At 38.8% G+C, this 26,080-nt stretch overlaps 2 protein-coding genes across 3 annotated transcripts in view; one reads left to right on the top strand and one right to left on the bottom strand.

Annotated features, from left to right (window-relative positions):
* Window positions 1-2,243: 2,243 nt before the first annotated feature.
* Window positions 2,244-14,597, bottom strand: LOC130911180 (nucleoporin 88-like). The gene is made up of 3 exons (XM_057828974.1): window positions 13,627-14,597; window positions 7,176-7,758; window positions 2,244-2,974 (listed from the first exon to the last, which is right to left on the bottom strand). The coding sequence occupies exons 1-3, from the start codon at window positions 14,583-14,585 to the stop codon at window positions 2,363-2,365; spliced, it is 2,154 nt and encodes a 717-aa protein (XP_057684957.1). The 5' UTR covers window positions 14,586-14,597; the 3' UTR covers window positions 2,244-2,362.
* A 6,428-nt stretch (window positions 14,598-21,025) lies between these two features.
* Window positions 21,026-26,080, top strand: part of LOC130911224 (26S proteasome non-ATPase regulatory subunit 8-like) — a 32,276-nt gene continuing 27,221 nt past the window's right edge. For both annotated transcript variants that reach the window (XM_057829051.1, XM_057829050.1), the window contains exons 1-5: window positions 21,026-21,165; window positions 21,576-21,648; window positions 21,713-21,815; window positions 21,882-22,047; window positions 25,596-25,696. In XM_057829051.1, the coding sequence (XP_057685034.1) occupies window positions 21,061-21,165; window positions 21,576-21,648; window positions 21,713-21,815; window positions 21,882-22,047; window positions 25,596-25,696 (548 nt within the window). In that variant the 5' untranslated portion in view covers window positions 21,026-21,060. The remainder of the gene's footprint in view (window positions 21,166-21,575; window positions 21,649-21,712; window positions 21,816-21,881; window positions 22,048-25,595; window positions 25,697-26,080) is intronic.

Genomic DNA, 26,080 nt, shown 5'->3' with positions numbered 1-26,080 from the left:
TCTTTACACCAAGCATTTTACCTATAGCAGATTCAGTCTTCCCTGGCTGGTGCAGGTCTACAATTTTGTCTCAGTTGTCCTTCAACAGCTCTTTGGTCTTGGCCATAGTGGAGTTTGGAGTGTGACTGACTGAGGTGTGTGGACAGGTGTCTTTTATACTGATAATGAGTGAAAACAGGTGCCACAGGTAACGAGTGGAGCCTCGTTAGACCTCGTTAGGAGACGTTAGACCTCTTTGACAGCCAGAAATCTCTCGTTTGTAGGTGACCAAATACTTATTTTCCACTCTAATTTGAAAATAAATTCTTTAAAAATCAAACAATGTGATTTTCTGTTTTTTTCCACATTCTGTCTCTCATAGTTGAGGTTTACCCATGTTGACAATTACAGGCCTCTCTAATCTTTTCAAGTCGGAGAACTTGCACAATTGGTGATTGACTAAATACTTATTTGCCCCACTGTATAATCTATCAGCAGTAGCTAGTTTCAACTCCTGAGAAAGCTAACATTTGACTAACTCTGTATATAACTCTGTATATAACGCTGTAATAATTTGAGATTACAGAAATATTAATTTTTCCTTCATGTATTTACAAAGTTTGTCCACTTGATAAGCAATAACAGATAGCTAAGCTAAGGTTAGCACAAATTAGCTATCTTGTTACCGTTATTTCTTTTTTTGGTTGATATTTTACATATCAATTCATGTATTAAAAATTGCGGTAATTGGAGATTACTTAGAGAAACCCGTAATTAAAAAAAAAAAAAAAAATTTTAATTTGTCCACTTAATCTGCAGTAACAGCTAGCTTTTACTGCTGAAAGCTAACTTTAGTGCGCAATACTAGTATAGTTAATTGTTGAGCAATACTGTTACTGAGATTTTGCCAAATATTGTAATTATGAAATAAACCATGTAATAAAAACATTAATGATTTGAGATTACAGAAAAATTAATTTTTCCTTCACGTAATTACAAAGTTTGTCCTCTTGGTAAGCAATAACCGATAGCTTCTACTCCTGAACGCTAAGGTTAGCACAAATTAGCAACCTTGTTGTTGCTTTTTTAAATATATATCTTACATATCACTTCATCCATTGAAAATTGCAATAATTGGAGTTTACAGAAAAGCGTAATTAAAAAAAAAAAAAAAAAAAAAAAAAAAAAAGCTACAGTACCAGCTTGCTTTTACAGCTGAATGCTAACTTGAGTACGCAATACTACTATAGTTAATAGTTGAGCAATACTGATACGGTGATTATGCCAAATATTGTAAATATCAAACCATGTGACAGAAAATTGAGATAATTTTAGTTAATAGAAAAATGTAATTATTCTCCCTTATTTGTATATTTTTCCCTCTTAATCAGCAGTAACAGCAAGCTGTTACTCCTGAAAACTCACGTTAGCAGGAATTAGCAATCCTGTGTTTTGATATTTTACATATCAATTCATGTATTAAAAACTGCTTTAATGGGAGATTACAAAAACTTAAAAAATATATATATTTACATTTGTCCACTTAATCTGCAGTAACAGCTAGCTTTAACTGCTGAAAGACAACTTTAGTCAAATTGAGCAATACTGGTATTATGCCAAATACTGTAAATATCAAACCATGTAACAAATATTGAGATAATCTGATATGTAATTATTCTCCCTTATTAATATTTTTCCTCTTAATCAGCAGTTACTAGCAAGCTTCCACTCCTGTAAGCTTACAGCACAAACTAGCAAGACTGTTACTGTGATTTAGCCAAATATTTTAAAAGTGTTATGAAATTTGCATCTTAAATTACAGAAAAACGTAATTTCTTAATTTACATAAACTCGTCCTCTTGACTAGCAGTTGAGTTGGCTAAATAGCTAGTTTCTGCTCTTGAAAGCTAACATTACTCGGGATTTCCAACCGTTACTATGAATGCTCAATACTGTAAATATTAGATAACTCATGAAATTTTACCTTTTGATCTGTAAATTGAGCAAATCCTATTTTTGATAGCATATTACTTGTAAATGTCAGAAAATTGGATAGGAAAAGGCTAATTTTTCCAAAATTTGGAATGTTTTCCAATTCTAAGATTGTCAATCAACCTGCCGAGTCACCAAAATACAAGTGATTCATCAGGGAACCCCAGCACACCCCTAAAGAAGTGTTACCTAAACAAAAAGTTTTGTGTGTGTAGGGGTTGACGAGGGAAATTCCTCAGTGAGGAAAAACTGAGGAATGTGGGGACCTCTAGTGGGCAAAAACAGAAAATGGATGAAAAAAAAGCTTTATTCAACATACAAATCAAGCGTACAAATATATATCATTATTACAAACAATTATCAAAAAGAAGTCCCTGACGTGGGGCAGGTCTCATTTGCTGCTCAAGTCCAAGTCGGAGCTCCTCATGGCGATGAGGCGGGACATCTCCTTGACCTGTTTCATCATGTCCACAATCTGCTGGCCTTCTTCTCGAAGCACTTCCCGCACGACCTTCTTCTGAGGCCCGCTAAGGGAGATGGAGGCCCTGGCATGGGCGGCGGGCGGATCGCGCTCCACCTGCGTCTTCTGGTACTCCATCTTCATCTTGACCTGTTTGATGCAGATGTCCAAGTGCTTGAGTTGCTCTGCCACGGCACGCAGCTCCTTGCGCATGTCCTTCTCGCTGTTGGACAGGACGGGCAAGCGGAGGCGCTGAGCTGCCAGCGCGCGTTTGACGCGCTGGGAGGCCGCGTCTTGCCGGTACTTGGCGTCCTCGTACTTGTCGGCCAGCCGCTCGGCCTCCCGACGGAGGGCGGCGCGTTCCTCGTGGAAGCGCGCCAGCTCCTCCAGTTGTTTGGCCCGCTGGCCTCGCAGTAGCTTGACGCGCTTCTGGAGCTCCTCGCGAGCCATGTCTTGCTTCAGGATGTACTCCTCGCGGAACACCTGCGTGGCTCGGCTCAGGAGCTGTAGACGTTCCTGGGGTGAGGGTTCCCCGTCGCCCGCCTGCCCCAGCCACAAGAAAAGTACATTTTATTTTCATGTCGATATGAAGAATAGAATCCTTTATTCTCATTATACACAGTCATTTACAGTGAAAGTCAACCAGGAGAATCAAAAACTAAATACATAATTTATGTGTTTCAGTATTTATTACTAGAGTTTCCCAATATTACAAAAAGTGATTGGAAAAATAAGGAATTATGAACTCATTACATATAACTATTGCGTTACCAGAACGAAATAGTCACTAAGAAAAGTAATAAAATACATAAATCTTTGAAAAAGCCCAGCAAAATGCATCTTGGGAATTGTCACGGCACTGATTACCTGCCTGTATTTGTAATGGTTTGCTCGCCCCCTAACAGTTCTTTGGGGGTAACTAATGTAAATGCGATTTATTTGTGAATGATTCCTTTTATTTAATTGCGGCCATTTAAATTTATATTATTTATATGAAACATTTATTTTCTCTAACTTTCATTGAAGTTGTTCCCTTATTTTTCACAGAATTTTTATTTGGAAAACCTTGAAGTTGTTACTTTTATTCTTATTAAAGCATTAAGTGACGTCACAATAAAATTAACATATAAAACATTACGTGCATTACCGCATCTTTGGTATCGGTTTGATATCGGATTTTTGGAGTTGGACAATATCCGGAAATCGGTTAAAAAGTCATTATCGGACAACTGTATTACTTTTAAGGTCAATTCGCTATATTTTTCGGACTATAACTCGCACCTGGATACAAGTCTCACCAAAGAATGCACATTAAAGATGGGAAAAAAAATATAGCAGAAAACACAGACAAGACTGAAAAAAAAACGTTTCTGCTCTTGCACCTGTCTTTTAAAAAAAACTGCTGTATTTTAAGCCAAAAGAACTGTTGTGTTTGATAGAACAATATGTCTATATGCTGCCATAGCAGATTCATGGCGCATTAAGCCCAAAATGAAAAAAGCATCAAAATGAAAAAAAAAAAAAAAATGGCGTCTGTAAAAAAGTCACAGATATCTACCTCATAACAATTACTTAATTGTATGTCTTTTTATACTGTCACATTTTCTCCGATCTGTTAGATGAGAATCGATCCAAACAAAGAAAATTTGGAAAAAAAAAAAAAAAAACTAGGGGTGCATGATATCCATTTTTTGAAACAGATACCGATAGATAACTTCATGCTCCTCAAGGTCGATACCGATACGATAACCGATAATATATATATAATTTTTCATTGTATATTCACCTGAGTTTTTGAACACCTGTAGGTCAAAAATACTAGTGGTTGATTCAGCTTAGATTTGCCTTTGGCCGAACATTACTATCATGAAAAAAAGCAAAGACAGTAACAAAACTTTGAATACTGAAAAAACAGGAGCGGAAACATACGCACAAATCCCAATCCGACACCGTGCCAAAAATACTATTAATAGGGCCGATAATATATTATGTTATCGGATTTATTGGGATGACGTCATAATTCTTATTATCGGACCGATAATTATCGTGCACCTCTAAAAAAACGTTTAAATGGGTAAATATATGAAAAAGGCCATCTCGACCACTCCTTGACTTCTGCATCGCGACCCTTGTTATATTACCATGTTTCACCCATAAAATCCCCCAAAAATCCAGCTGTGGCCATTCACAGCTTTGTCTTGACACTCGGTGATACATGCTACATGGAGTTTTTGGATCGAAACAAGGTCCAAACAACACAACACGATAATATCTCGTTAAAGTCATGGTGTCTGTAATTCTGCTGTCGCGTGCGCTCACCTCCTGATAGGGTTTTGCTGTTTAAATTTTTAAAATTTTTTTAAAAAATGCCCTCCTGTTCAAAATTTTTCTTCCCCCAGAAAATTGAGATTTTAAGCTTTCTAATGATCTATTACACATGCATATCGGACAATTTTGAAATTTGGCCAAATTGGGGGTCTCAGAGCCAAACTTCAAGTCACCTGATTGTTTTCCGCCATACATACACACACACACACACACACACACACACACATATATATATATATATATATATATATATATATATATATATATATATATATATATATATATATATATATATATATATTAGGGCTGTCAAACGATTAAAAATTTTAATCGAGTTAATTACAACTTAAAAATTAATCGTAATTAATCGCAATTCAAACCATCTATAAAATATGCCATATTTTTCTGTAAATTATTGTTGGAATGGAAAGATAAGACAAGATGGATATATACATTCAACATACGGTACATAAGGACTGTATTTGTTTATTATAACAATAAATCAACAAGATGGCATTAACATTATTAACATTCTGTTTAAGTGATCCATGGATAAAATGTTATATTAAAACGCCTCTTAATTTTTTTGTTTTAATAAAATATGTAAAATTTTCAATCAAAAAATAAACTAGTAGCCCTATTCTGTCCTCAATGTGTGTGAGTACACAAATTGACAGATAGCGAACATAAGTTCCAAAAAGAAATCAGACAGTGTGGCAAAGTTGCATGGGCTTTACTGAAGTCATCTCTTTTTGACAGGAGCACGTTTCTTGTATTTTTGTAAAACTGAAAATAACAAGGCAATGTGTCAATAACTTGCATAAATCACAAAATAACATAAAATGTACACACACGTGTCCATTTGAGCAGTAGCACTAGCCAATTAGCTCACAAGCATCTAACAATGTAACTGCATTTCACCATATATGTGAACAAATTCAAATACACATCATCAATAACTATCTAATGCTCATGAATATAAACAAAGGAGGAATATAACTCACAAGCGATGCATGTATTAGACACAAACAGTGTGATGGGGCTATGAGAACTGCCACTGAATACTGGATGCGGACGTTAACTGGTCTGAATAGCACTGTCTATTAGTGTGAGTTCACGTCGACATATAATCACGTCAGAAAAGCGCGCCGAAACCCAAATAATCCGCTGCACTGAATCACCAGCAGAGGGCGACATTACGCCACATAACATATGCAAGTCACACCCAAGCGCCAGCAGAGGGCGGAAAAACTCCATAAAACACAATTAACAAGTTGGCCTTTCACTGTACTGACATTTAAATCTGTCTGAGCGGGCATAGTGCGTTAATTGCGTCAAATATTTTAACGGGATTAATTTAAAAAATTAATTAACGCCCGTTAACGCGATAATTTTGACAGCCCTAATAATATATATATATATATATATATGTATATATATATATATACACATATACACATACACATACATATATACATATATATATATATACACACATATACACACATATATACACATAAAGATATTTACATATATGCATATATATATATATATATATATATATATATATATATATATATGTATACTGTATATATACATACAGTGGGGAGAACAAGTATTTGATACACTGCCGCTGGGAAAACCCATTGGCAGTGTATCAAATACTTGTTCTCCCCACTGTATATATATATATATATATATATATATATGTATATATATATATATATACACACACACACACACACATATATACTGTATATACACATATATATTTATACACACAAATATATATACTATATATACACATATATATACACACACACACATATATATATATATAAATGGAGAACACAAGGCTGAATAGAAAACTGCTCATGTAAAATTAACAACATTGTTGGTGGTCAGCGTGAAGAAAATAATCAACAAATCTATCCATGGAAGTGACAGAAAAGACTTCATTACAAAATTAAATTGGAATTAGTCATTCTTTCTCAGTTGCCTTGGCCCCACCCACTAAAAAATATCTTCAAATAGAAGATGTCACAACCAGAATTAATCATTTCTAGCTTTCTAGCACTGCGCAAGCTAGCGGATGTTGACAATGACAGAACAGTCACACGCAACAAGAGAAAAGCATGCTAGCAGATGGCAAAAATCTGCAGCTAATTCTGGTTGTGACATCTCCTGTTTGAAGATATTTTTAGTGGGCGGGGCCAAGGCAACTGAGAAAGGATGACTAATTATGATCTAATTTTATTATTAAGTCTTTTCTGTCCCTTCTATGGATAGATTTGTGTCCAAATAATGGTCTATCATTTTTAATGTCACTTGCTGTCGTATTTCATAGCAACTTTTTTCACTGACACTGTTGTTGAGTTTTGTCATTCCTGATCCTAAACTGACACGTTGATCTCACCTTGAGCAGAAGCGGGTTGGTAGCACCCCGGGCCAGGATGTTGCGCACGTGTTGCTCGAAAGAGCTCCCTGCCAGTCCGAGAAGCGGCGAGCTGCCCGATCCTGGGTTGGAGCGGCTGCACAGCAGTGGCGGCGATGGCGCCCGCACGGAGCATAGCAGCGGCAGCAAGATGCACTCGTAGGTGGCACTCACGCAGATCATGGTGGCGCCAAGCGATAGGTCCGACAAGACCAGAAAACCTCGCACCGGCGCCGGTTTGCTACTGGCGAGGGGGCGGGTGCACACGATGTGCTCCACAGCACAACGGCGCTCGGCCGGCGCCTCGGGCAACCCGTCCTGGTCGTCCTCGCCCGCCCGCAGGAAGGCTGACAGCTTGTTGGCCCACGCCAGGCCCACGCTGTGGACGCCTGCCTCGTGGGTGCAGTGATAGCGCTGCGGGCACAGCGGGTCGCGGTGTAGTCTAAGCGGGCAGGCCGAGTCTGGCTCGTCCTCTGCTTCGTCGCCCGCCGCTGCCACCTTCAGGGTCAGCTCCAGCTCTACGCATTCGAAAACATAGAGCGCCGGAACACTACCAGTTAGGCACCTGTTATCACAAAAAAAAAAAAAAAAAAAAAAAATTTAAAATGCAGAGGTGGAAACTTTTCATAGGAATTTACGATTTTTTTTCAGTACAACTGACGACAATAGACGTCCAATTGTGTGGCTCTTAAAAACGGAATTAAAACCCTTGACATGAGTTTATCACTAGTAGACGCCCAATCCGTTTGAAGTGGGAGGCTGACATCGAATAAACGTTCATTCTTTCGCTGCTCGTGCCATCAATGTCAGCCAAAGAGTTAACAAATATACATAAATTTATAAGCATTTAAAGAGAATCATAATACTAAGGGGCTGTGAGATATCAATAGAACCGTTATGTGGTAAGATAACAAATATTAATAAAGTTAACAAAAAAATAAATCACGTTCAAGAACAATTATTGAAAATAGATCGAAAATTACGAACATTTCTGAAAGTATTCCGAAAACAGCCGAATGGGGCTTTGACGTCACAGCCAGGAAACAAAAGGTCGAGGCAGGTGCCATCGTTGTAGGGCTGCAGCTATCGAATATTTTAGTAATCGAGTAATCGACTGAAAATTCTATCGATTAATCGGGTAAAACAAATATATTTTTAGGTGAAGAGCAATTATAAATACACATGAGAAAACAAGACATTTCATCTAATCTTGAACCCTTTTCAGTCAATCAATGTCTTTATTTTCAATGTATATTGTTGAAAACAGCCAACAATTGCATCTCAGATGTAACTAGAATAAAAAAAGACAAATTCACTGCTTTCACTCAAAATACTTTTAGATATTATTAAAATAAATAAATAAAAATGCCATTACGCTTGATAACACACATCACTTAAAAGTTAGGATTTTTTCCCCACGTGTTTCAATTGAATTTCTATTTGTGTCAAGCCATTTTTAAGTTCTAGTTAAGTTTTAAGTTAGTCTAAACTGTAAGTCCTGATAGGATTTTGATTTTTTGCAGTGTTCAAAATAAATGTATGATACAGGCTGTATTGGAGCACATTAGGGACCAGTGCTACATGGTGTTTTATCCAGCAATGACTACTGAGCTAAAATTGATAGTTAGCATTATTGAGTTTTTATTTTACACCCTCATCACTCCACAACGCTATGTTATGTTAAAGCCTGTATGTAAGACACGTTAGCCACGCATCGAAAGTGGTCATAATTAATAGAAACCTAGCCCTCCACAGGGCTAACGTTACTTGAGCTAGTGACAGTAACGTTAATCTTATTTATTAGCGCTCTTTATTAGCACTTAGCGCTCTACTGCTATAAGATGGCGGCTGTTTACTAACGCTGCGCAGACGCGGCCGAGTCTGTCATTTCGCATCGAGATCAATATACATGTGATCTCTATGAGACTCATCAGACGCTACCTGCTACCAACGTAGCATCGTGCGGGCAAGTATTTAGCAATGTCGGCGTCGTTTGTAGTGGCTGTCGGCTGCAGTAAGTTTTTTTTTTTTTTTTTTTTTGCTTCATCCTCTACGCACGTGACACACGTTGTCCCACATTAAAATTAGCCCGAGCAAAACGTGGTGCTTAGAGCTGTCAAAATAAACGATTACTCGAGGTGAATAAAATTACTCTGATCAGTTTTTAAACTCGAGTTACTCGAGTTGCTCGAGTATTCGTTTCAGCTCTACATCGTTGTTCATCGACGAGAGAGTTGCGTTCGTGTTTTATCAAAAAAATTGCTAAAATGGTTCAAACCTGTCGTGCTATGTGGTATACAGGTAGCCATTTGTCGCACTGTAGTACCCATGAGTTCCCGCACGTGAGAAAAAGTGCTGGACTACGCAGACAATGAGTAAAGTTTGTCCGTGCAAAGAGGGCTAATTTTGCAGACCCAGCCTCCGGCACGGTTTTGTATGGCGCGCATTTTACACCTGAAAGCTATTCAAACTATGGACAAATGAAATCAGGTTTTGCTAAGAAATTGCTGCTGAAAGCAGATGCGGTGCCCACCATACACGCGCAGCCACCTCAATGTCCCGAGATATCAAGAAAGAGGACGATGACTGGCACTGATGAGACCACCTCACCACCCCAGGCTAAGCAAAGGAGGGGAGTAGCCAAGCTCGAAATGGCCAGAGTGAGTACTTTTTTATAATAAAAAACATATCACGCATTGGATATAGGACTGGACGCATGTATAAATTATCGCTCGTAAAATATATACAACAATTCCTCTAATCCCATTAATATTTGTGTCTATTGGCAGAGCAAAAACCTATGATAGCACAATAAATGATAATTATTCTATACATTAATTTATTTTGCGGTCACGGTGTATCAGCTTCAAAAAAAGAAATGCAAAACAAACCATTCGGTGTTTCCCATACGATCTTTTGCCGGTGTTTCATCAGTGTAATCCCCTCAATGATCGTTTCATTAGGCTGCATTGGCTTTCGTTTGGGCTCAAATTGATAACCCAAAACTCCAAAGAAAGGTTCATAACTCTCCTCGTCACCATTAGAAGAACGTTCGTTACGTCGGATTCGTTGCTGCAACTAGAAAAAAACACTGTCCGCCATCATCGCCGCCATTCGGTAGTAAGCACTGAGTTTTGTGTTTCCTAGTTGTGACGTCACGCACACAATATACTAGATTTCCGGGATCTCGGGCGCCGGTCGTTTTAGCTTGACAATCGATCTAAATTTCTATCATTTTCTTGGTGTTGCGATGTGTGTAATTACACGAAGTGGCATGATATGAATCCAAAAGGCATGCGTTTATGGATAAATGATGGAATATTAGCATTTCCCCAGGTGTTGGAATACTCTTTAAGATACACGAGTACATTAAAAAAAACACTACAACAGTACTAATGGCGGAAAACACTCAGGTGACTTGAAGTGCCGCTCTGAGACCCCTAATTTAGCCAACTTTCAAAATTGTCCGATATGCATGTGTGATACATCATTGGAAAGTTTAAAATCTCAATTTTCTGAGGGGAGAAAATTTTTGAACAGGAGGGGATTTAAAAAAAAAAAAAAAAAAGTTTTTTAAACAGCAAAACCCTATCTGGAGGTGAGAGCACGCGAGAACAGAATTAAAGACGCCATGACTTTAACGAGATATTATCGTGTACTTCGCTTGTTTCGATCCAAAAACTCCACGTAGCATGTATCACTGAGTGTCAAGACACAGCTGTGAATGGCCACAGCTGGATTTTTGGGGGATTTTATGGGTGAAACATGGTAATATAACAAGGGTCACGATGCAGAAATCGCAGACATCAATGAGTGGTCGAGATGTTCTTTTTCATATAGTTACCGTTTTAAACGTTTTTTTCAACTTTTTTTTTTGTTTGGATCGATTATTTAAATGGTAAATGGTGTTATACTTATATAGCGCTTTTCCACCTTTCAAGGCGCTCAAAGCGCTTTACACTATATTGCCATCTACCTACTGGTGACCAGTGTTGTTAATCTTACTGAAAAAAAGTAATTAATTATAGTTACAAATTACTTCTCCCAAAAAGTAATTGCGTTAGTAACTCAATTACCTGAATGTAAGAGTAATTAGTTACTTGGCAAAGTAATTGGTGATAATTACTTTTGTTTTTTTCCTAAAAAAAAAAAAAAAAAAAAAAAACATTGGCCACACTATGTGAAGTTTTTTTGTGAAGGTTTTTGGTACAATTGGCCCGAGCCCAATTCTTTACCCTAATTTACCCTTCACCCTGAATCAACTGTTAAAAGTTGTTAAAATTGCTCCCATTATTGCATTAGTTCCCTTCTCTTTCCTTTCGACAAATGAAAGTTTTAAAACTATTTCATCATTTAAAGATAGATTCAAGTCAAGATTTTGCCAATTTAGAAGTATTTTAGATAAAAAGTTACTTAGGTTCGTTAGGAAGGTTCTCTACAACAGAGCCGTAATAAAAGGTCTACTGCTTTAAGATGGCGGCTGTTTACTAACGCATCTAGTGCCGTGTCTGTCATTTTGCATCTAGTTATATCTATATACAGTATATGCAGTGTTGTTAATTTTACTTTAAAATAGTAATTAATTACAGTTACAAATTACTTCTCCCAAAAAGTAATTGCGTTAGTAACTCAGTTACCTGAATGTAAGAGTAATTAGTTACTTGGCAAAGTAACTAGTGATTTTTTTTTTCTCAAAAAAAAAAAAACAAAAACAAAAAACAAACAAAAAAAAAAACCAAACAAACAAAAAAACAGGTCACACAATGTGAAGTTTAAAGGATTTGGGGGACAATTGGCCCTAGCCCAATTCTTTATCCTCCACTTAACTAGACACAAGGGTATTGCGATAACTAGCTAGTAACATTTGCTATGTGTGGAAGTCATTTAAAGTTGTGAATCAACCGTTAAAGTTGTTAAAATTGTTCCCGTTATTGCATTAGTTCCCTTCTGTCTACTTTAAACATGTGTAAGTTTTAAAACTGTTTCATCATTTAAAGATAGATTTAAGTTAAGATTTTGCCGATTTAGAAGCATTTTAGATTAAAAAAAAAAAAAGTTACTTAGGTTCGCTAGGAAGGATCTCTACATCAGGGCCTTCCTGAGAGGTCTACTGCTTTAAGATGGCGGCTGTTTACTAACGCATGTAGTCCTTAAAACATGTTGGCAATGCAGCTGTGTTAGGTTTTGCATCTAGTTCTATAATATGATATCTACCGTGTCATGTGGGCGTAGTTTGTCGGCTATGGCTACAGTCAGGTATTATTGGAGCCGCCTAGCATCGCGGTTGCAACGGCGTCTTCCCCACTGCTGCTCTGCTCTCGTCCCCGTGAGTCCGTTTCTCTCAGACTTTTTTTATTCAACCAACTTAGTAACGCATAGTAACGCACGCCTTTCCCGCCTCAGTAATGGTAACGGCGTTGCCAAGATGAGAAAAGTAATTAATTAGATTACTCCTTGCTGAAAAAAATAACGCCGTTATTAACAACACTGCTGGTGACGCAGCACCAGGAGCAATGTGGGGTTCAGTATCTTGCTAAAGGATACTTAGGCAAGTTCATCAGGGCGGAGAATTGAACCTACAACCTCTGGGTTGGGGGACAACTACTCTACCACCGAGCCACGCCATCCCCGCCATGATCTAACATATCGGAGAAAATGCGAAAATAACAACAACAAAAAAATACAATTAAGCGATAATTATGAGGTAGGTATCAGTGACTTTTTTACAGACGCCATTTTTTTCCATTGTGACATATTTTGTTCAAAAGTTTAAAATATGTGAGTGAATAATTTTTTAAAGTCGCTTTTTTTAAAAACAAAACATGAGACATCAATTAATGATTCCAAGCTAAAAATGATAGACATTTTGAATAATACTTAATTACCTTCGTTTTATGGCTGGGTTGAAACAAAAGCGGTTGCGTGACGTCTGTAAACGGGGGGTTTCAGGGTAAAACAGACAAATTAAAAATAGTTGGGGGGCTTAATGCGCCATGAATCTGCTATGGCAGCATATAGACATATTGTTCTAACAAACACAACAGTTGTTTCGGCTTAAAATACAGCAGTTTCTTTAACAGAGGAGTGCAAGAGCAGAAACTGCTTTCTCAGTCTTGTCTGTTTTCCGCCTAATGCTTAATATGGAAATTACAGCTAAAAATGTGAAAATCGTAGTAAATATAAATGTAGAAAATTAAAAGTCAATTATTTTACAAAAACTTGCATTTTGGTTTGAATTAGCCCTATTTTTGACCTTTTATGATAGATAAGTGCTTTTTCTTTTTTTTTGCTCGCTCGCCACTGTGCCGCAGTATTGTTTTGGGTCTAGTGACGCCCCTGGCCAAGGCAGGCACTTAGGTTAAGCCTCAAGTTTTTCTTGGAAATGTGGCCAAAACGACGGACCTTTCACCTTTAGCTACCCCCAAATCCATACCTGGGCTCGGCGTCGACGTCCTCATCGTCGTCTGACTCAAGTACCACGCAGTGGTAGAGCGTGCCAGTCGCCGTGGCTATGACCAGGATGGTGGGAACGCAAGGCAGGCAGAGCACGGCGCATGCGTCGTAACCGTAGTTGTCCTCCGCCGCGGGGTACATGGGCAGGGGGCCCACTCGCTTGCCCACGCTCACCGTGTTCACCTGGCATGTGTGACACAGGTAAGTCTCGCCCGTTTCGTAGAGGATGTAAAGCGGGTAGACTGGCCTTTCCCGCACGTACACCACCGGGCCGAAGTCAAAGGCCACGGCGACTTCTCCGAGGGAAGCCGCGTAGGAGCGTGCCGGCGCCCGGACGCCGCTGTCGTCATCAGCCTGCGACACGGGCACCACTTTGACCGGAGCTTGCGGGGCCTTCAACCCGTAAAAGCGGATGGTGTTGTCGGACGTGAGCAGCACCAAGAGAGGCTCCCCTGTCTCGCTGGGGTACCAAGCCGCCTGACGAAGACTCACCGACGGTGAGCTGGTGAAGAAGCGCTCGGCAACCGGGGTGGTCTTGCAGTTGACGCAGCTACGGCCGCCTTCGAACTCAGATTTTTTGCCCCACCGCTGCGGGAGCTCCAGCACCGAGACGCCACGCTGGCCCACCAGCGCGACGTGGCTCTGCGTGGGGCTTGGGAGGAGCTGGCACACCGGGAAACGAGGCGGGTTGATGCACAGCAGCGTCTGGAAACTCTCGCCTTGGTCCTCCGCTGTGTTCAACTGGCGCAGGCTGGTCGTGTAAAACACGCGGTCCACGTCGTCCCAAAGGAAAAAGTCGCCGCCCAAGCAAAAGATGAGATTTTTGGCGACTGCGCGCTCGGAAGTCTTGGGCTCCGAGTCCAACTTGTCGCGTACTTTTTTGAACATGTCATGATTTGCCAAGCCGTTGAGCCAGCGGTCCGTGCCAAACGCCGCCATCTTGAGCAGACTTCAAACTGGGGGAGGAGGAGCGTCGTAGACTTAAAATATACATGAACCCGCTTGGATAGATTGAGTCCATTACAGCAGTACGTCAGCTTGTCCGCCATGTTTGATGTGTCAAATCAAGGACTAATTTAGTCCGATAGCGAACTTCATAACGTGAATTTTTACTTCGACTTCTTTAAATTGTAAAATGAATATTGTGCATACTTTGTATGTTTTCTTATTGTTCCAACAGATTATTTAGAAAGTAAAAGCTTTTATGTTTTATGTGGACATTTTGATTTTATATGAGTGCTATTTTGAAGAAAGAGTGGGGTTCCACAGAGGTCAGTGTCGGGGCCTTAACTTTTCTCTGTGTATGTAAATAATACTTTAAATGTATACCAAGTAACAAAGCTCACCCTGTTCGCAGGTGATACAAATATTTATTATAGTAGTGATAGCTGCACTGAACTGTAACTACTGTGAACAAGGAACTAAACTTAAGAAAAAAAGAAAAAAAAATCATTCATTCATTCATTTTCCATGCCGCTTTTCCTCACGAGGGTCGCGGAGGTGCTGGAGCCTATCCCAGCTAACGGGCAGTAGGCAGGGGACACCCTGAACTGGTTGCCAGCCAATCGCAGGGTAAAAAAAAATATATATATATATATATATTAGGGCTGGGCGATATGGCCTTAAACATGTATCACGATAAATTGAGCAGATTTATCTCGATAACGATAAATGACGATAAATTCGCCCAAGCGGACTGTTATATAATTTGAAAATCTGAATCAATGCATGAAATACAGATTAACTATTTCTTGTTGATTTATTTACCAGCATTCAATTTGATATACTGTATTTAACCCTATAACACCGAACGTGTCGGCAGCGACGCGTTTATGCATATCGTCTTTGAAGCTTCGTCACGCTGTAATTACATCACCCACGTGCTGCTGGTTGGTCTTGTTTGAAAGTGCGGAAGTTGATGTCCACACCAGTTTTTATTTGAAGTCAATCGGCCAAGAAAAACGGGAGATAATGTCATTTGAGTTTTATAGTTTTATTGCACTCATAAATATGCATTAAAACGCTGCATGGACCATGTATCCATCTCCATATTTCCATCATTCCTTGTCCTTTTTCAAAACCGAAAGCAGCACAAAAGATTACTTATCCCAAGAGTCGTTGTGATGTCAGGAAGGACGAACCGAATGTGATCATTTTTTATAAATTTCCGAGCGAGGCGCCAACTATTGAAAGGGAGACATGCTAAGCAAGCAGCGACCGGTGTTGTGCCGAAAAATGCACAACACCAGTTGGTTTGAGCGAGCGACTTTGAAACGTGCAGAATGAATCTAAAACTACATTTAGCACAAGCTAATGCATTATTTCATGAACTCAAGGAAGAAGATGCGTCGCATTTGTCGTTGTTTTCCTCTGATGAATCGGCGTCTCGGCGAGTAGAAGTGACAGCAGAGCGCAAACGGCGAAAGAGTAGGCTGTGTGACGTTGTGTGTGACGCAGCTCCGTGACCTGTTCAAGAAGCTTTATTGAGTGCGCAAAAAAACCCCCAACACTTTATTGGGTCGCATGCCTGAGAATTTTGAATTGAACTACTTGTCAATATTTTAAAAATACTTTTTTTCAATGTTATATATATTTTTTCTTCACTATAATCTTTTCAATTTTTATGTAGATGTGTGTTCGAGAAGCTTGATTGCATGTACGTATATACTTTTGATAAGATGACACCTAACTTCACAGAGATATTTTCCAAACCCTTTTTGTGTTAGATGATATAAATTTTTTTCTATTTTGCACACTATATAACCTGTTTTGACCATAGTATGTATAAAGGCCAAAAACGCCTATGACCATACCTGCTGTTTGTGTTGAATTGTCAAACATAAAACTATTCAATCTTATTTTTTTCTATTGAATGTTTATCCTAACAAGTTGAATAAATATTATCAAGCTTCAAAACGGTTGGTCGAGCATGTTTGGTTGTCAATTTGACGTCAACATTACACATTTTGAAAAAAGATTTTGGGATTTTTTTTGTCTTTTTGGGTCCAAAATGTGGATTATAATTGGTCAGTGGAGAAAACAACAGTTTAGGCATGAAGTTCAAGGTGTCCTGAAAAAAGGGACCCAATTTGGCCATTGTAAACAATTTTTTCTTTGAACTATAAAGGCACCTCAAATGCATGCGAATTCAGCCAAAATAGGCTTAGGTGTTAAAGGGTTAACAATTGTACATGCAGTCTCAACATTAAGTTTATAAAAATGTATTGTAAGCAATAAGAATTGAAGTATGAACATTTATAACAGCGTGTATGACTTGAACAATGTACATTGTCAAAACCAATATGCCTGTGCAAACATGTAATTGTAACACAAATGACTTGCAGCTTGAACAGTACACTTCAAAAAGACAACTTATTGTTAATGGCTGCTGTGACATAATTATTAAATACAAGTGTTTACTTTATGGTTTAAGGTTTTTTTCCCCCCCAAGGCATTTTTTAAGGTTAGAGCCGCTATCCGACTCCATAACGTTCATTTGTAGCGTTAGCCGCTAGCTAGCGTTAGCCTGGCTACCAGTAGAAAGCACTGAAAGCACCATCTCCGGAAATCGTGAGAACAAAGGAGGACAGCGAGTGAAAGCCCGTCTGGATGCCACCAAGAGTCTACTAAATGTCGGTTGAAAGTTTGGTGAACCTCCCTTAAGCCACACTCCATCACGTTTTGCTTGTAGCGTTAGCTGCTAGCGTTAGCCTACCAGGCTTTTGTTTGATTGGCTTCCTGATGACCACGTGACTCCCTACGTAAGCACATTCACTGCTTTCTTAAAGGGGAATGAACATAGACGAACAACACAGAATCAAAGCGGGATGAAAAGACTATATTTTCTTGATTTATTAATTTACCGAATTTACCGACATGGTCAAAATTACGTCGGTCATCGTTAAGAATTTCGGTGACGGTAAATTTTCGGTTTACCGCCCTGCTCTAATATATATATAGCCTATATATGGCGGAAAACACTGAGGTGACTTGAAGTTCTGCTCTGAGAGTTGGCCAAACTCAAAAATGTCCTATATGCATGTCTGATACATCATTGGAAAGCTTAAAATCGCAATTTTCTGGGGGAAGAAAATTTTTGAACAGGAGGGCATTAAAAAAATGTAAACAGCAAAACCCTTACTAATTGCACGCGAGGGCATAATTAAAGAAGCCACGATTTTAACGAGATATTATCGCGCACTTACCTCTTTTCAATCCCAAAACTCCATGAAGCATGTATCAGTTATAAGACACAGCTGTGAATGGCCACAACCGGATTTTGGGGGTATTTTATGGATGAAACATGGCCATATAACAAGGGTCACGATGCATAAATCGCAGACTTTGAGGAGTGGTCGAGATTTTCTTTTTCATGTATTTATCCTATTAAACGTCCCCCCCCCATTTTTTCTTTGTTTGGATCGATTATTTATCATCTAAAATAATGGGGAAAATGTGACGGTAACAAAAAAAAAATACAATTAAGCGATAGTTATGATGTCGATATCCGTGACCTTTTTACAGACACCACTTCTCTCATTGTGAAGTAATTTGTTTAAAAGTTTTAAAATATGCAAGTGAATAATATTTTAAAGTGTTTTTTTTTAAAAACCTAAATATTAATCATCAATTAATGATTCTAAGCTAAAAATGACAGACATTTCGAATAATAAATATAATTACTTAGCTTCTTTTTATAGCTGGGTTCAAACAAAAACGGTTGCGTGACGTCTGTAAACAGGGGTTTCCAGGGTAAAGCAGACAAATTAAAAATAGTTTGAGGGCTTAACGCGCCATGAATCTGCTATTGCAGCATATAGACATTGTTCTATCAAACACAACAGTTGTTTTGGCTTAAAATACAGCAGTTATTTTAAAGAGGGGGTGCAAGAACAAGAACTGCTTTTTCAGACTTGTCTGTGTTTTCTGCCATGTATAAAATATATATTTTTAAAAATTCACATATTTAAATTGCACTATAAACTTTTCATTCGCTCAAAATACAGTATATTCGGGGGGGGGGGGGGGGGTCTGAAATGTATATCAGTGTTCAATGTTTTGTTCAGTGTGTGTAGGTATATTACCATTGCTGGTATGGATATATGTACTACATGTGTATATGTATAGGTATATTTACATATATATTTTTCTTCTGTTTTTTTTTACCTCTCTTGCTGACAGAAGAAATTTGCCATGCAATTGCAGGCTCTATTCATCCATTACCTTTGTCGGTAAAGAATGTCCACTATGTAAGTAAAACAAAAACAGGTTGCAGGAAAATATTTTGCTTATTGTTATGACAACTGAGAGGTCGGGTGGGATCTAATAAGTTTTCTTAAACCCACTCTTTTTCAGGCATTTTTTGTTTATTGCCATTTTTTGAAAAGAACAACTGTATTTGGAAAAATGAATGTTAACTGCTTGAAAATGAATTGAAAAGTAAAAAATTGCTATGCAAAAAAAAAAAGAAGGCTGCTGTGTTTTGAATTGATACTGGTTTTGCTGGTACAGAAACCAGCATAGGCTGGATTTCTTAGCACCTGCAGATTTATTTGTGCACAGAATCTATTATTGCTAGTGGCATGGCGATTGAGTGGTTAGCACGTCAGACCCACAGCTCTGAAAGCAAGGGTTCAAGCCTGGGCTGCTGCTTTCCTGTGTGGAGTTTGCATCTTGTCCCTGTGCCTGTGTGAGTTTTCTACGGGTACTCCAGTTTCCGGTAACACTTTATTTGACAGTGTGTCATAAGACTATCTTAAGACAGACCGTCCTTATTATGACATGACACTGTCATGAGCATTAATGAAAGTTTACTTATGACAGATTATATTAAGTGTGATCCGGCAAATTGTGTCAATTTTGAGTGAATGTAAAATATAAACAAGTCTCTTTAAGAATGAAATAATATGCCAAGACACGTTTTCATTTTATTTGAGTGATGTTACGTCAAAGTAACAATAGTGAAATGTAAAGCCTCTTGTTTACTTTTGCAAACACATAATGTTCAGGTACGTCATTGTTACTGCAGTAATATATCATGATTGTAAAATTGCTAGGTATATGGTCAAAACATTGCATAGCATTAGAATATGTATAATTCAAACTCCTAACGGAAATGTAAAAAAACATTTCATGAACTAGAAAATGCCATTTCTGGAGAAATTGAGATGGTAGCTTTGCCATGATGGTTGGTATAAAGCAGGGTTCACTAAATCCAGACCTCGGTGCCACTTTTCCTTTCGTGTTTTCCATGTCTCCCTCCTCTAACACACCTGAATCAAAATAATCAGGATCATTATCAGGCTTCTGGAGAGGTTGCTGATGACATAATCATTTGACTCAGGTGTGTTAGGGGAGAGAGACGTGGAAAACACGACAGGAAAAGTGGCGCTGAGGTCCGGATTTAGTGAACCTCGGTATAAAGGGTCACCTTCTGTTGGTCTTGAGGCAACTCGGACTTCCTGTAGAAATGGGGTCACTTGATATTGGAGAATTTCGGGTACCCTTCCTGTTCATATTAGGTCACTTTCTGTTGATATGGGGGATTTCGGGGTTGATATTTGTTGATATCGGGTCACTTGGATTGGAAATCAATAGGAGTGAATGGATGTTTTGTGCTATTGAAATGAAAGACCAGTAGGGGTATTGGAAATCAGTGGAAAATTCTGACCATTAGAAATGAATGGATGTGCTTTTTGCAAATTTCGTCCGAAGGCGCCAAACCATACGTTTTTAGCAAAACCTGAATAGATATTTTATGCCCCTTATGCCCCGTCCTGATTTATTTGAAGTATAATAGATGTGATTTGGAAAGTAGCGAATTGAAATTTCACCCCCAACCCCCCCATAAAAACACGTTTTTGGTCGAACGTTCTTTTTTGGGTTGTCAAACAAAAGAGAGCACGTGTAACATGAGAATCCCGTTCGTTTTGCTGTATAAATAGGGTTGCCACCTGTCCCTTGAAATAAGGAACGATTCGAAATTGGGAATTTAATATTGCGTTCCGTATTGAACCAATATGGAATATAAATGAATAGATACATTGCTATGCATTTTACGAGTTTTGGGGATGTCCCTTTTTTTCTCTGCCTGTACAGCTGTGGGTGGCAACCCTATGTATAAACTGTGTCGGTGGGTCAAACAGTTTTGGCTGGGCGACGCACTGAAGAAACGCAATTGGGAAAAAAAATACTTTAGATGGTAGCTTTTGCACCAAATGCAAACGCTACCTTCTAAAATGTGCTTTGACTGGAAGTTTGAGGCACCATTGTCTTTTCCACATTCAATATGGCGGCTACCTAGACGTATACAAAACAAAAAATATTTGCTGGCTATGGCAGTCATTTCCTTTTTTACGTCACTTGGCTGCCGTCTTATGTCGGCCGGTGTCGTGCTGTAATTTGCAGAATCACCATGGCGTTGAGAGAGACTGCTGGGCTCTACGAGACGCTGAAAGCCGAGTGGAATAAGAAAACCCCCAGTCTCAGCAAATGTGGCGAACTACTCACTAAACTCAAGGTAAATCTCTTTTGAACAACGTTATTTTTAAAAACTATTCATGTCAAACCTGTCGAGGAACCTTCATTTTTTGGGCAGTAACTGGTTAGCAATTAAGGCTAAGCATGCTAACTTAGCATAAACTCGGTGTGTTTATTTCGTAAAGCTGCAATTTTTTTTTACAATATCGTCAATCCTGCATTAGTCAATGGATTATTTTTTGTTAAGCAATGTATATTGTAATCAGGAAAAAAATGCTAAAAGTACTAAACTGCGGTATATCATTTTTTAGACAGTGAATGATTATGTTTCAGTGACATTTACGACGATGGACGTCCAAACCATTTGAACAGCCCTCCCAGTTCAAATAGATCGGATGTCTATCGCCGTCAGTGGCGGCCAATGAGTTAACAATGTTTTCCGCATCACAGGTGTCGTTACTGGAGCTGAACTTTCTTCCCACAAGTGGCTCCACGTTCACTAAACAGCAGCTTATTTTAGCACGTAAGTATTAGTTCATTATTGTTATGATGATATATTTATTTTCTGACAAAAACGGTATTTTCAGGCGATGTCCTGGAAATCGGAGCGCTGTGGAGCATCCTGAAAAAAGACATCCCGTCCTTTGAGCGCTACATGGCCCAACTCAAGTGCTATTACTTTGACTACAAGTATGTCATTATTCATAATTTTACGCATTTATTATTATTGATGCCTAATTTTTTATTTTATTTTAGGGAGGAGCTTCCGGAAGCAGCCTACATGCACCAGATTCTTGGACTCAATCTGCTCTTCCTCCTCTCGCAAAACCGTGTGTCCGAGTTCCACACGGAGCTGGAACGGCTGAGTGCGCGTGACATCCAGACCAACGTCTATATCAGGCATCCTGTGTCCTTAGAGCAGGTCTAACGCATCTTTATTATATCAGCGGAACCCATGCGGCGAGCACAGACGATTATTTTGATCGTCGATTAATGTATTCTTCGGAGTATAAGTCGCATGCTTGGGGGGAAATTTTAAAATTTATCAGCAAAATGGACAACAACAGGCTAAATCTGCTACTCATCTGTTTAGGGCTGCAGCTATCGATTATTTTAGTAGTCGATTTATCAATTAACTAGTTGGTTCGAATAATTGAGTAATCGGATAAGGAACATAAAAATTTAAAATACCTGAGCTGAGCTTCAAACGGTATTAAAAAAATAAATAAATAAATGAGGATCTAAGTACATCAAAAGAACAATTGGCTAACTTAACCCATTGGTGTTATTTGTCCTTATTCTGGCTTTTTTATTTCTGGTTTTTAACTGTGTTTCATCAAAGAAAATGCAGACTGTTCATGCGACTTTTTTTAAGTCGCATAAACAGTACCTTTTTGTACCTCACAGTATCTTATTTTTTTTTCATTTGCTTCATTAAAGCAGTAATGTGAAGTCAGGTTGGCCAACCATGTTTTTTAATAATATCAACAGTTAAACAGTTATAAGCATATTTTCGTTATTTATTTTTACGCAACCCATCCAGATTCTTTGATTAACCTATAGCAACGCCCTTGACAACGAAAATGCTTTTCTTCGGCAATCTTCGGAAATTACGTCACACCGGGAAGTGCGAGGGAAGTCCGCCATAGAACAGTATTGTTTGTTGCATTGCTTCTCTGTAAGATGCCACGGCGGTGTGTGGCGATGTTTTGTTCTCACTCAAACGAAAACTTGAATGAGTGGCCAAAGGATAGCAGGGCACGTAAATGGACATCTTTCGTTCACACGAAGCAATCATCGCCATCATCGAGTAGTGTTCTCTGCTGCAAACACTTCGAAGATGCCTGCTTCCTTAACCAGTCTGCTTATGATCAAGGATTTGCCAAAAAGTAAGATTGATTTTTGGATAGATGACTGATGACTTTGTTAAAGCAGAGTTGCCAACTGTTTTGGAATGAACAGTATAAGCTAGCGACGTTAGCTGAAAGTTAACTCGTGGCAATCCTCGATCATAGTTGTTGTTGCGTTCGCTAGGTTAAGCGTGTTTAAATTGTGCATCATCTTCGATCTTTTCCGAAAGGGTTAATCCACTGTCAATCGGGAAAGGGGTGTGGATGTGCACATAAGCAGTTCGGCGTTGCGGTAATTCACAGTCACGTTGCAGTAAGAGACACACACCGCCGGTGAGTTTGTGCACATTTATTTGTATTTGTATTTTGTATTTCCACCTTCATGCATCAAGCATTGCATTGCATTTGTACGGTTCGGCGTTTCTTTCACGGTGATCGCTTGAGAGCCTTCTAGTTTGCGTTTCGCGAGAGCCACTGACAGGTGACAACTTAGCGTGTTGGCATTGAGTCAGTCTCGCAGCGAATCAGCGAGCAGCTCAAATCACGCAGTGAATCATGGGAAATGTAGTCTCGGGACAACACTGAAGTGGTGCTTTGTAATCTGTTCGCTTGTGTGAAAAAACTACATTTCCTCACGCCATTAGACGCCCCTTCCTGCCGAGAGCTGTGCCGAGCTGTGTTCTTACTGTTAGCTCCATGTGTTAATAAAGAAACAAAGTTGTCAGCACGTCGTGTGTTCGATAAATTTATAAACAAAAAGCTCATAACAAGACTCTATGCATGATCCGTTTAAAACGCTGGAGTAGTAGGAGGCGAGGAGGAGATCAGCGAGAAGCAAAACTTCGCGGTCGAATGTGGCGGCAGCCCGCTATTATTTTGTTTTCTTATTGTTGACACAATAAAATGGAGAAAGCCATTAACGACTCATCTCCATCTTTCCCCCCAACGTTTTTAAAGTATTATTTTATATGCACGAGAGCTGCAGGATCTGCCAAAATGAACATGAAGTCTGATAATTATTTTTTTTAACAATGTCATCAGATAGACAAAAACATAAAATTACGTGCAAATGCCTGCATCTTCAAGTCTTGAAAATAATAACAGCCTATATTTTACCAATCTTGTAATCTCGATGGGTCGTCTCCATTCCATGTCAGGTAGTTTAGGCACATTGTTTGCATCCTGATTGGCGTCTGGCTAATACATGTTAGGTCCAACATAAAATTCCAACCTCCTCTTCTTCCTCCAATTCTTCAAAAACTTGGATGTCCTCCCTTGCGCTCGATCTATCGCTTATATCGCTGTTTGAATCATTGTTTGAAGGGCTTTGTATGGCGGCCGTATGGAGCGCTGCCATCGCAGTTTTCGGTGTGACGTATCACTTCCAGGTTCGTCCCCTTTCAGACTCAAACTTCGGAAACACGATTATTTTGTCAGATATACAACATATAAATTATTTTTTCATGCTTTAATTGTTGGAGAATGTTTAATTACTTTACTTGTGACCCTATTTGGCATGTGAAGAAATTACTTCACATTACTGCTTTAATATGATGTGTTCTGTCTTCACTAAAAGTGAAGTTGTTCAGCTTTACAGACAGCAAATAAGGCAATTTACTTCATCCACTTATGACAATTTGTAAAGCTATAGCACATTTGTACATTTATGTTCAAAACGACACGCATTTTAACAATGAAACACTTGACACAAAGCAATTGGTGTTCAAACATCCATCTAGTCTACTCAATATGGAAATTTAGTGGATTAAATTAGCCTAATTTAACTAACAGAAGTCATTGAACTTAAATGCTACGAAAGCTAACCTATTTACAATTCTCATAGCAAATCACTCACACGTAACTTCAGAAACTGTAGCTATAAATTAAGTTACAAATGCATACACGAACATATATTAGCGGAAACAACTTACAGCCTTATGTGGGCCAAACCACATACTTCGTGACCCGGGGACCACCTGTTACATGTTAATTCTTTCCAATCGTTCCAATATCGTTCAGGCCTATCCCAAACATTGCTGAGTTTTTTCCAATATTGTTCAGGCCTATTAGCCAGTCTAATGAAACATTTCAGAATGTGACGGTCCACATTTACCATGGAGAAATAGGGCCAAATAAATAAAGGACTGCGAGATTAAAGTCGTACTATTGCTACGCGAAAAAAGTTGTGTTACGTAGGGGTAATGGAGCTGTAAGCCACTATGCACTTTACATGTACTGTATGTATCTTAGCTGGGGGCTCCGACATAGCATTAGTATCGACATAGCATTAGTATATATCATTCTATGAAGAATAATTTGATGTATTTTAGGCAAAATATTAAGGATTTTCTTATTTGTAAAACCGCTTCTAAAACAAAAGATTCCTTCAATATAGTTGATTTTAATGGAGGCGGCAACGCTATTACGTAAAGTATGTAGCTGCTTCTTCAGCTACATTATCTCTATGTAATAATATTACTTTTATCTCATAGCAATATGAGGAAAAAAAGTTGAACTATTACTACAGGACTGAATGTTGAAGTAATAGTGAAAGATGTGAATTTCATTTTTTTTGTTTTGGGTGACTGGATAACAACCGGTGTTTGTCTCTCTTTTCCAGTATTTAATGGAAGGAAGCTACAACAAAGTTTTCCTCGCCAAAGGCAACATCCCCGCAGAGAGCTACAATTTCTTCATTGACATCCTGCTCGACACCATTCGGTAAGATACGCACCGCCCAACCTCCAACCCTACTGTAAAAATCTGCCATTTTCCTCTTGGGGTGGGAACTAGAGCCGGGCGGTTTACCGAAAATTTACTTTTGACCGACGTAATTTTTCACCATGTTGGTAAATTCTTTTCAGGTAAGTATCTTTTCAGCCCGCTTTGACTATGCGTTGTTCGGCTATGCTCATTCCCCTTTAAGAAAGTTGAGCCCATGTGCTTACGTGTGAAGTCACGTGTAGGGATGGGAATTCATAAGATTTTTCCGATTCCATGATCGATATGCTTAACAATTCGATTCTTTTTCACTTCCCTTATCAATTCTAATTTGGACTAATGGACTGTATGAGGGTTTGGGTTCAATATGTTTTATGGTTCATT

The sequence above is a fragment of the Corythoichthys intestinalis genome, unplaced genomic scaffold (assembly GCF_030265065.1).
Source record: "Corythoichthys intestinalis isolate RoL2023-P3 unplaced genomic scaffold, ASM3026506v1 HiC_scaffold_23, whole genome shotgun sequence".
Classification (NCBI taxonomy): domain Eukaryota; kingdom Metazoa; phylum Chordata; class Actinopteri; order Syngnathiformes; family Syngnathidae; genus Corythoichthys; species Corythoichthys intestinalis.
The sequence above is the reverse complement of the archived record's forward strand: the minus strand, read 5'-3'. Positions and strand labels throughout refer to the sequence as shown.